The 11,685-nt window shown below is 34.8% G+C and overlaps 3 protein-coding genes across 4 annotated transcripts; 1 reads left to right on the forward strand and 2 right to left on the reverse strand.

Moving 5' to 3' along the window:
• Nucleotides 1-231: 231 nt before the first annotated feature.
• Nucleotides 232-7,787, reverse strand: LOC123870311 (mitogen-activated protein kinase p38b). Of its 2 annotated transcripts, none has more exons than XM_045913565.1 (9): nucleotides 7,535-7,787; nucleotides 6,884-7,020; nucleotides 6,279-6,472; nucleotides 5,841-5,950; nucleotides 5,290-5,414; nucleotides 3,189-3,268; nucleotides 1,344-1,465; nucleotides 637-767; nucleotides 232-499 (listed from the first exon to the last, which is right to left on the reverse strand). In XM_045913565.1, the coding sequence occupies exons 1-9, from the start codon at nucleotides 7,636-7,638 to the stop codon at nucleotides 420-422; spliced, it is 1,083 nt and encodes a 360-aa protein (XP_045769521.1). In that variant the 5' UTR covers nucleotides 7,639-7,787; the 3' UTR covers nucleotides 232-419. The 2 variants fall into 2 exon arrangements, with proteins under 2 accessions (XP_045769521.1, XP_045769512.1); XM_045913556.1 differs by lacking the exon at nucleotides 3,189-3,268 and adding an exon at nucleotides 4,289-4,368 and having other exon boundaries at nucleotides 7,535-7,786.
• Nucleotides 7,788-8,281: 494 nt separating this feature from the next.
• Nucleotides 8,282-9,866, forward strand: LOC123870467. Its single transcript, XM_045913795.1, has 3 exons — nucleotides 8,282-8,618; nucleotides 8,937-9,038; nucleotides 9,634-9,866. Exons 1-3 carry the CDS (start codon nucleotides 8,376-8,378, stop codon nucleotides 9,778-9,780), a joined length of 492 nt encoding a protein of 163 aa, XP_045769751.1. The 5' UTR covers nucleotides 8,282-8,375; the 3' UTR covers nucleotides 9,781-9,866.
• Nucleotides 9,857-11,548, reverse strand: LOC123870355 (probable dimethyladenosine transferase). Its single transcript, XM_045913622.1, has 5 exons — nucleotides 11,382-11,548; nucleotides 11,109-11,295; nucleotides 10,687-10,990; nucleotides 10,220-10,441; nucleotides 9,857-10,013 (listed from the first exon to the last, which is right to left on the reverse strand). Exons 1-5 carry the CDS (start codon nucleotides 11,437-11,439, stop codon nucleotides 9,864-9,866), a joined length of 921 nt encoding a protein of 306 aa, XP_045769578.1. The 5' UTR covers nucleotides 11,440-11,548; the 3' UTR covers nucleotides 9,857-9,863.
• Between the last annotated feature and the right edge of the window lie 137 nt (nucleotides 11,549-11,685).

Genomic DNA, 11,685 nt, shown 5'->3' on the forward strand with positions numbered 1-11,685 from the left:
GGTTAACCAACGTTACGTAAATAGGCCAATCGGAGTCAATGCCGCGTCGTAGCCAGGGCATTGACCCGAGTTTTGCACGCTATGCATTGCGGGTTTGAAAAATACTAAACCTAAATCATTAAAACTACAAGATAAGGCAAATAGTTATTGGCATTGGATTATGTTAAGGTATTATAATAACACTAAGTTTTTTCTAGCGTTCTGGTTACACCTTGTAGCTTGTATTATAATTTATAACATAACATACTGACCGATAAAACTTACGTTTTTACCACGTATATTGTAATACGTATGAAAATTGACTCTTAGAACTTATAGCCCGTTTATTTGTAACGACCTATGGCGTTATAATCATATAAAAATATTGCCTTTGAAATAATGTTAGCTTTCTATTCGCAATAATGATTCGCGATTGGTAATTATGAAGGGTTAACTTCGATGACTGTATTCATGTGTTGCGGATGCGGCTTGAACTCTACCACTTCTTGCCACACGAGCTCTGCAAGAGAAAATAATACAAATAAAGTAATTCTGCTTTTTATTAAAACAAAGGAAAATAAAGAGACATATATTATTACTGTATAATATTCTATATATGTACTATTTTCTTTAAAAAAAAAAAAGAAGTTTGCTCACCTTTCCACTTGTCGACGGGCAGCTCCATGTCCTCGAAGCTCTGGTCGTAGGGCGCGGACACGGGCTCGTCCGTGGGGTCCGCGTACTGCGCCAGGTACTCGTGCGCCAGCGCTTGCTCTGCCGTGATGCGTCTGCAGCAAACACAATGACAGTTATTTCTAGATGACCATTAGGAGCGCCCCACCGATCGTGTTAACGCTATATTGATAGATATCTTATAATTAACATTTAGTAGCAAGTAATCTCACGGCTGCTATCAGAGCCAATAATGGCGCAAATCAAGTTGCTTCAAAAACAGATCGACAATCGGCTGTTTGTCTGTCCGTCTGTCGTGTCTGTCAAGAAAACCTATGGGGTACTTCCCGTTGACCTAGAATCATGAAATTTGGCAGGTAGGTAGGTCTTATAGCACAAGTTAAGAAAAAAATCCGAGAACCGTATATTTGTGGTTATATCATTTAAAAAAAATGTGTTTCAACTTTCAAAGTAAAATAACTACCTATACCAAGTGGGATATCATATGAACTTACCTGTGAATTCTAAAACAGATTTTTATTTATTTTTATGCATAATAGTTTTTGATTTATCGTGCAAAATGTCGGAAAAAATCCCGAGTACGGAACCCTCGGTGCGCGAGTCTGACTCGCACTGGGCCGGTGTTTTAGATTTAGTAAAGAAGAGTCTCAGGAATGAGTATCGTCGCTCACTTGTCAGCATCGAGCTCCAGCATGAGCTCGAGCAGGTTGATGGCGAGCGGGTTGGCGCCGCGGAACACTTCGCGGAAGTCGCGCCGCTTCAGCGTGGGCAGCGACTGGATGTAGTTGCGTGCCTGGAAACGTTGCAGTCGGAATAAAGACAACTTCTCACCACTACTCGACCTAGTTCCCCCTCGCCGTTTTACTATCGAACCACAAGGTCATAGTCTACACCCCTACATAGTCGAAATCTTACGGACTCGTACGAAGCGATTTGCTTCCTCGTCTCTGATACTCGCTGCTAGAAAATGGAATAGTACATTCAAAACGAGTGAATAGGCATCTTCTGGGCAGGCGCGTTCCACCTTGCATCTTCTCCTTTTTGTGTGATTGCAGTCAAGCACAACCCTATTTAGTAATTTAAAAAAACTACGGCCACTGCTTCTAGCGTCTAGCGTAGACGGTAGAATGTAGCTAGACGGTATACACGGTTTATTGTAATGTTAAATTTTTTCTAAAAAAATTATAATTATATCTATTTACGTTTTATTTAACATGTTCTAAAATCATCATGTTGATTAATTTATTTAAATGCTTCTTGTCGACAGTCAAGGATGATCACTCTATTCCTACATTGGACGCATTCCATTAAATTACTTCCTTCCTTCCATATTTTATAAAGATTTTATATTGTAGTTCATTGTAGGCTTACCATGAATTTCAAATCTCTTCTTGCCATTGTGAATCAATTCAAGAATTCTAAAGAGGAGGACAGATACTCTCACATGTTCTGAGATGAAATCATAACAATAATAATTATTGTTAAAGTAAAAATAAATCATAAAGTTTTAATATCATAATAATTGTCTGAGAGTGGGGACAAACACTAACAAATGATTGTATAAATTGACTTCTCACTCGCCATTTAACTCTATGGGTCAACAGTGTCATGTGAAAAGTACGGTTCACCTTTGAAATAAGGACTAAAATCGTACTTTTGACATGATATTTGATACAAAGTTAAAATGGCGCGTGAAAATTAATTTTTTACGCATTATAATGAGCTGAGATCAAAACGTCACAACACAATAAAATGAGTCACACAACTCACAAAGTAAGAAATACTGTACACAAAAACAAAGCGATAATTGTAAATTATGTATTAATTGAAACAAAATGAGTCATTTCCACAGTGAAGCTATCATACAATTGTGTCAATATTTTTCCATAGTAAGAATAACATTCACATTATACCGAATTATTAGGATATTAAATTATGTAATGTAATAAAGCATTAAGCAATAGCATCCTATACATACTGGTTTTGATATCCCTTGGTATCCAAAACTCCAACCTAATCTCTTAAAATGTTAAATAGTAGGTAGGCCCCACTTAGGTACTTAGTTTTTTTTATTAATATTATTTTTTTAGTCTAGTTTTTAGTAGCCAATATTTCAAACGTCAACTAACTTTAGTTAGGAATGAATTTGACGTTTTGACAGTTTTTGTATATGAATAAATGTAAAAACGTCATTCGTCACTTAAAGTTTATCTAGCGATTGAAAATCAGCTTATAATAGATTTTTTAAATAAAAAATAGGATCTCATATTTTACAGTATTTTTTATAAAGAAAAATATCGTTCAGGAAAAGTTTCGGTCAAACTGAGCCGATTTCGGCTCGGAATGCGGGACGCGAATTTACTTACCTACTCAAATCGCGAATGTTTAGATGCGACTACCCGCGTTGATCTGAACACTTCCTTACAAATTCATTGAAGTAATTGCATCCAGTTAGACCGAAGCTTTACACATCCAAAGGTATTAGGTAACCTTGTACTACTTTATAGTCAGCTTACCTCTTCACTTAATTTTTTGTCAATAGTTTCTTGATCAGGTTTTCCGCACAAAAACAATATTCTTGTGAGATGGTCAATATCTGAACGCGTAAAGGTTAAGGCAAGCACCAAACTTACACAAGCATAGTGTGACAGTTTAATAAAGCCAAATTTTAATAATATTAATGTAAAGCCCATAATATACAAATAGCCCATATAAAAAATTCAAAGCTCATAAGCAGATCAGATTTCATTCTTAAGCCGGCCACATTTTATCAGAGATGCTGTCAGAAAAATCTCAAGCACCTCAGAAGACACTGCTAATACATTTTGTACTAGACTGTCAGAATTTCGTTCAGAGAGAGCGCGACGAAAAACTTTTTGAACAGATATTTTCTGATAATATGCGGCCGGCCTAAGGCAGGTCTTATAACCTTAACTTACCTTATTACCTTAAAGCAAACAAGAAATCAATTTTTATTATTATTTATTTATCTATATAACAGACATGCCAAATATATTCTATGAAAATTTAAAGTGATAGGTACCTCATATAGAAACAATAAGATAAATTAAGACTATGAGTCAGAAAGCAGGTTTAAAAAAATTAACATCTGCTTATGGACTTCTAGAAAATATCAGTAGGTATGTACATTTAACATGTAGAGTAAATAATAAAACATTGCCACCGAATATTATCCATTATATACCCCATTGTTTTACAAATCAAAAATTAAAATCATTAGATATGCCTTGATACTGAGCAAAAATTCACTTGTACTCTTTCTCTCCTGCGTAATAGCTAAACTAATGCCGGGTTTCAATATTCAATCTATTTGGAATTTGTCGGTAAGATACTCAGAAACGTTGTTATTGTCATAAAAACCATACAATTTTTAACAAAGAACAATATTGCTAAGAAACTTATTAAGTTTTTAAATGGCAAACAAATGAGCATATATACATTTGCAACACCAGAGGAACTGCCAATAATATGTTGCCGGCTTTTTAAGAATTTGTTGATCCGCACCTTGATCCTCAGATCATTGTAGACAAATTTTGATGTGAGTAAAGGCTGAGGGCGAATCTAATGATTAAATTTTTGATGTAAATATACTCACAGATTCTGATGATATCTTCTGCATGAATTCCTGAGCGGGTGTGCCGAGTACTTCCATTATCAAGTTTAATTGATGGATATCTGTTTCCTCGATTAAGGTTGAAAAGCATAGAGAACGTAATAAAATAAGCTAACAGACAATGTTATCACAAAAAGCATTTAAGGCTGTGGGCAAAATATGTAGCTGTTGGTTGTAACGTGGTATTTTTCTTAGCGTCTTGTGCACGCGAATATGGTACTATAATGTTGTCCCTAGCCTGATGGTCAAACATGATTACAGCAGGCTTAGCATGACCACTTCAAGAATACAATATCACGGATAATGAATTCTATGACCGATTTTATCGACTTCGTGAATCCATTTAAGACTGCAAGAGACGCTTTTTAGTGGTCATGCTAAATCATAATGATTTAGTACTACTGCCCATTTTCATTGATGGTATTTTTCACCTTCATGATTTTTTTAAGTATGAAAATAGGCTCCAATATCTAAACAACAATAGGTATTCTCAAATTCTAAGCAATCTAAAATTACACTAAAATGCAATACGCAAACTTACCTTTCGTTTTCACAAATTTTCTTAAAATAAAAAGTATAATGCATTTGCAATAACTACGCTAAAAGCCAAAACACGAAAACAAGTTCATCATTATAAAAGTTTATGATAATATGTAATTATAAATTAGATACAGTACTACCACTTATTGAGTAACGCCGATGTACCTGCGCAGAAATCTTATTTTTGAATGGCGCGAAAATATTTCAGCCAATAGTAGCGCGCGTTTGTCCACTATTGGTTGTTGTCTTCGTGCGCCATGATTTGTACGCGCGAATTATGAGCGACATAGCGTAAGTCCTCTGTTCTTCTTTTTTAGAACCTTAACGTCCAGCAATAAGTGCTATATTTCATTGACGTTCATTTGGATTTAGTCAGCGCGAACGAATTTTGCCGAGACGACTTATAAAAGTGGCAGTACTATAAATGACTTTAAAAAGGATACGGTCTGTACCAGGGAAAAGTGTCCTACCGGTGAGTAGTTCAGCCATAATGCAACCCACAGACCAGATATCTACGGTTTGATTATAGTGCATCCAATTAAGCATGATCTCGGGTGCCCTGTACCACCTATAATCAATTTTGTTGTGCTAAATAAAAAATTGTCTATAATGAATAATCTAAAAGTACTGTTTATTTAAAATTATAGCTGATACTCTTAGCTTTGTGTAGGTTTGTTTAATGCAAACTGTTTGATTTTAACAGGATAAACAGTTTGTCTGTTTCTAGAATGCCAGCCATTCTGCGCCTTTTCTCAAGATCAGTGCAGCAGTTGAGCAATAAAATGTAACAGACAGGCAGACACATTTTCACATTTACGCTATCAATGATTTATTTATTAGCCTAAAGACGCAATTAGGCTTTCTGGGTATCCTCTTTCTGAATAGGATTCTTTTTATTTTTCATTATAAAAGATTTCTAAAAAAATGAGCATAAATATAATTAATAAATTCATTACATTAATATGTATTATTTTAATTTATATGCTAAACATACCTTGTGGCCACATATCCTGTCATCTCAATTTCAGTTGGTCTTGCTAAACCAAAATCTAATATTTTCAACTCACAATCCTCATTGACAGCAATGTTTGAAGGTTTGAGGTCCTTAAAATAACTGAGATGTCACAAAGAAACCCAAATACATAGGTAAAGAGTGTTCAGTGGTTTAAGTATAATAGATGTCTTTTAGTGCATTGTAAATGAAATCTTTGAAAAGAGCAACTGTTAAGATACTTGCTGGTTCGTCTCAGCAGGAAAGGCATTTCGAACCAGTGGTTTATTTGAATAATAAATCTTTCTATTTCTATTTAATCAAGCCTATAACTGTATCAATGAATATACTAATTTATTGATAGATATATCATGCTAATATTCTTAAAAAAAAACATTAAATGACAATAATACTTATAAAATATAATAATACTTCACATACCCTGTGAATAATTCCAGCTGAATGAATATACTTGAGCCCTCTAAGGATCTGATAAACAAGGAACTGCACATGATCATCGGACAACTTCTGAGTGCGGATGATGTTGTTCAAGTCTGCCCCCATCAGGTGGGTCACCAAGTATACCTGTTGGAACTCTTCAAGATTCTTCTCGGGAGTAAATACATCTAGCAGGCCTGGAATTGTATAGTTGTATGAAGGTCAAAATGAGAACTCATATAATATGTAATGGGTGCATCCCATCCTAAGAACAAAAATCACAACTATTACATCTAAATATATGAAAGGCAAAGCTGACTGACTGACTGATCTATCAACACACAGCTCAAACTACTGGACCAATCAGGCTGAAATTTGGCTTGCAGATAGCTGTTATAACAAAGACATCCATAAGAAAGGATTTTAGGTTTATTTGTAGCGGGCATAAGGTACTTTGTCTTAACCCTTCCCTTTGGCTTTGCCATTGTCAGGTAAAAATATATAGAGTGCAGGCAACTCCACACCCTAAATCTGGTTGATACTTACTATGTCCAAACCATCCTCTCTATCACTTTCATTTCCATACAGTCTTTGCTTATTGAACTTACCAATAACATTTTCATGGTTCATGTGCTTCAACATTCTCAACTCCCTGTATGTGCGCTTAGCATGCACTGCCGACTGAAATGGTCTTGCTAATTTCTTTATTGCTACCTTCATGTTATGCAAGGAGTCAATTGCTGAGCTGCAAATCATTCACATACTTTACATCAAGCTACACATATGCATTATTGCTAACAAAGTTCTTTTTTGAACCTTGGCACTTTCCGCTAAATTCACTCACAAATGGTATAATATCAGGAGTTGTGAGTGAAATTAGCAGGAGGCGCCTGTTAGCAATTGATAAGAATAGTTAATACTGTCATGGTACTTTTGTTAATGTATAAATGTGTCTATCTATGGTTGTGTAGTTATTAAGTTTGGTCTTAACTATTATTATTAATTCAGAAAGTTATGTTTAAGTTTTAATCTACAACTACTTTTCAAGAAATTGTACATTAAATTATTTTAAGAATGACAGACAAGACATATTAGAGAACCAGTTCCACCCACACAGACTTTGTGCAACTTCATTTTCCAAATGCAAATCTTTCTACTGGATAAACTACTTGAATGCGGTGAACTACAGTATTTTAAAAAATCAAATCAAAAATAAATACTGGCACTTTGCCTATAATATATTCTAAATAAATACATACCAAACCTGACCATAAGCCCCAGATCCTACAGGTGTAAGCATTTGGTATCTTTCGGGTACAATCCATTCCGTTTTATTAATTTCTACAGTGTGATATCGCGGCATCGTGATCTTTTTTCTTTAACGATCAGTTTTATGCTGTACAGCTACAAATTATTAGTATTTACGAAGTTTGATGAAAATTGAAAATATTTTACATAGAAATTCCAATTTGGCTGTCTGTTTGTCGCTAGTCACTGTCAAGTGTCAATTGTCAAACACATTTCAAATGTCACTCTGCCTCCTGCCTAATGTAGACATGCTCATTCAAAGAGTACGTAATCACTATGTGCTAATTTTATTAGAACGAAAGCATGCTGGGCACATGCTGGGCATCACGCTTGCTGTTTGAGCCATCTTAAATCAGGGGCATGAGATGGGCCTGCCCGCGAAATTCAAAAAGTTGGTTTTTCGCAATTTGTAAACTAAATACGACAACGTAGGCTTATGGCATTTTAATTGCGCCAATGGCAGTATCATCCTCACAGGTCTATATAAAAATTTTTACTTGAAAGGGTCCAGTTTAAGAAATTAGCTCTAGTACCTATCGACTAATTTGAAAATTAGTCAAGTTTTTAAAAAACAACAACACTGAACTTGGTTTGTCAAACCAAGACTCAAAATGGCTAGAATCCAGAGCCATAAAGTCGGGTTTAAAAACTGTCAAATTCATTCGCCTCATTTGACAGAACTTTGACAGTCAAATTGTCAATGTCATTTCATTGATTTTTCTAAAAGAAACGAAGGAAAGGGGTCTCAAAACAAATAAATATTAGTTACTGCTAAAAGTATTAGGATTTAAGATGGCTCAAACAGCAGGCGTGAAGCCCATGACCATCGCTGGTCGTGTGGCATCGGAAAGAGAGAGATGTATAGGTATGACTGATGCCGAAAGGGCATGGCGCAAGCAATGGCTACAAGACCAAGTATTAGCTTCAAACGAACCTGTACATGTTGAAGAATACTGGAGAGAGCGAACTAATCCTATACGTCGTCTCTATCGTAAACCCCTGGATGTATTATACAACAAGCTTGCTCCTGTACTGGTAAGATTACATAACAACAATAACCTTACTGGCATGAAAACAGTACTTATATTGTGGCGTATGTCAGTTCTCGATGATAAGATAGAAGATACAAAATGCACAAGAATAGAAGAGAGCTATCAACGAATGTGACTCTAATGCAGTAGTTAAGTCCTCACTGCAAGTATCATTCCTACATAATACAATTATAATCTCCCCTCATATTATGACCATCATCACTGTTTTAAGGATGATAATTTTTGTCAATTTGGTATTTGGAAAAAAATTCTGTTTTACTATATCTACTACACACAAAATAATATTAATATTTTGTCACAGGGACAGCAACGTGCAGCAGATTACAGATACATCGCAGGAAAAATAGGTTTATTTACTGTGGGTGTTTTGTGTATCCATTACTATTTTAAATATCATGGAAATGTAAGTATGATAGACTAGCCTGAATAATGTTTGTTTTATACTTCTTTAAGTTAAAAAGTGACACTTTGCCCTTCCAGCATCAGTTTTCCCTCCCACTTTTAATATGGGTATCTTCAAGTCAAGAGACTTCAACTTCTAGACAAGCGCGCTCCATCATTTTAGGCTGCATCATCACTTGCTAGCAGGTCTGATTGCAGCCAAGCGCTAGTCTATATAATTTAAAAAAAAAACTTTGACATTAAAATGCGACACTGAAGTGCCAAAATTGTATGGAGGTGTTAAATCATGCTTTGCTATATATAGTAGACTAGCTGATGCCCACGACTTCGTTCGCGTGGATGTAGGTTTTTTCTGGTATAAAAAGTAGCCTATGTGCTAATCCAGGGTATAATCTATCTCCATTCTAAATTTCAGCCCAATCTGTCCAGTAGTTTTTGCGTGAAGGAGTAACAAACATACACACACACACACACACACATACAAACTTTCTCCTTTATAATATTAGTGTGATAAACGACAGATTTATGTAGTTAACGTTAACTTGAAACTACACCCAAGCCTCAGTATGATTAATAACTTGTATTTATTTTAATAGGACTGGACTAAAAAAGGAGGGTGGAGAATTACAAAAACTAAACCAATGGTGCTACCTGGACAACCTGGTTTTCCATTCAAATCAGAGCGTAGCAAGGATTCTGACTATGCTGATAGGGGTTTCAGCAAATCTGTCTTTACAAAGTAGATAGTAATGTTATGTATAAATAAAGTAGATAATTTGGCACTGCATATTTAATTGAAGTTAAATTAAAATAAACTCATTTTCTGTTATGCAAAGTGTATTCCTTCAGAATTAAATGCATGTAACAATTTCATAAAGTCATCAATATCCATTGTTCTTGCCCTTAATTGATCAGCCTCAGCTTGTAACAAAATCTGTTGTAATTTTTCTTTTATGTCAAAATCCTCTGGTATTTCCTAGAAAAGAGAAAACAGATCTTTACTAAATTATTATGAACCTATATTAACTTTATCTTTTGTAATATAAAAATTCAGCTTCTATGTTTGTCAGCAAAAAAGAAAAAAGTTGTTGATTTGTCACACAACATTGCATTTCTGTAACTTTTAAGTGTTTATGATTAAACTAGCCATTCATTACAATAATATAACTAAATCATTTTTACCTTATTGTTCAATGAGCAATGAACCCTATAATTCTTGTCAAGGACAGCCATTGTTGTGTTTTGCTTGAAGGCAGCAGATAAAGTTTTGTTCTTGCGCACAAATGCTATCCTTGTGAGGCCATCCCATTCTACAAAGTTAATTGGTGGAGGTGGATTCCTGGGTTCTATCCTCACTACACTTGACTCCACTTTTGGTGGAGGTCTAAAATTATTCTTTCCAACCTGTACCAAAGATACAAAAAACTTATGTAAGTTTAAATTGATAAGTTGATGTAAAAATGACTAAAGTGTGTATTGACTATTTATTAACTGCTGCAGTGTACGGAAATGATTGGCAACTGTCTGCCATTAACAACAAGAATAATTTTAGTACTATTGATGGGTGACTAATTTAGTTATAGTACTGCAAGATTTAATTTCTTTTTAAAAATAAAATTAATTGGCTCATAGTAAAATCTCATTCATACCTTCATTAACATATCAACTCTTGCCAGCAATTGGGTATTTATTGACAACCTACAGTACAGTTTATCCCCTGGCTTGGCAACCAGTCTCTGGGCAAACTCCTGTTGAAACATTAAAACAGCACATCGGAAGAATGGCCTGTGAAGTAGCAACTTGAAAACTAAAGGAGAGCTGATCTGGTATGGTATATTGGCAACACAGATATCAAAAAATGGTAATTCCATTTTCAAAACATCTCCAACCAATATTTGAAGTTTTGCTTGATATGGTGTGCCCTGAACACGCTTTTGAAGTTCTGCAACTAACCTAAAAATGAATAAGGTTGATATTTATTATAGTTAAGTGATATCTAGGAAAAATGATTTCTCATGAAATAAACATTTCAATGGCAATCTTGTAATAAGAACAGTTATAAAATAACTACCTTGTATCAATTTCACATGCAATAACTTTCTTGACTCTGTCTAGCATTTTTATTGTCATGTTACCAGTACCGGGTCCAATCTCAAGAGCAACATCTGTTGGCCGTAATCCAGCTTTATCTAACATTGAGGTTATAATGAGAGGGTTCTTCAATATATGTTGGCCAAAGTCTTTATTAAACTGGATTCCTACAATAAATAGATTTAATGTTAGCAGGAAAATAAAATTTGGAGAAATACAACAACCTATTGTAACCTATAAACACTCTGCGAACCTTGCTTAGCGACTTCATTATGAATCCTTGATTTCTTCTCAGCTTTAATTTTTGGCATTTTCAGTAATAGTTCACAATACAATACAAAATAATTATTTTTATCGTAGCAAAGAAAACGTGAATATTTTTATTTTTGCTATTTTTGACACTACTGACACTTGACTTGACCACCGATTTTTTTTTCATTAACTGGTTTTACGGCTCTGGATACCACCGAAGTCACCAAAACCATCGAAGTTGGCTTGACAGTTGAAGGTCCGACAGCCAGCTATCGTTGATTATTATTTATCTATCTATGTATATT

Source organism: Maniola jurtina, chromosome 2, assembly GCF_905333055.1.
Source record: "Maniola jurtina chromosome 2, ilManJurt1.1, whole genome shotgun sequence".
NCBI classification, from domain to species: domain Eukaryota; kingdom Metazoa; phylum Arthropoda; class Insecta; order Lepidoptera; family Nymphalidae; genus Maniola; species Maniola jurtina.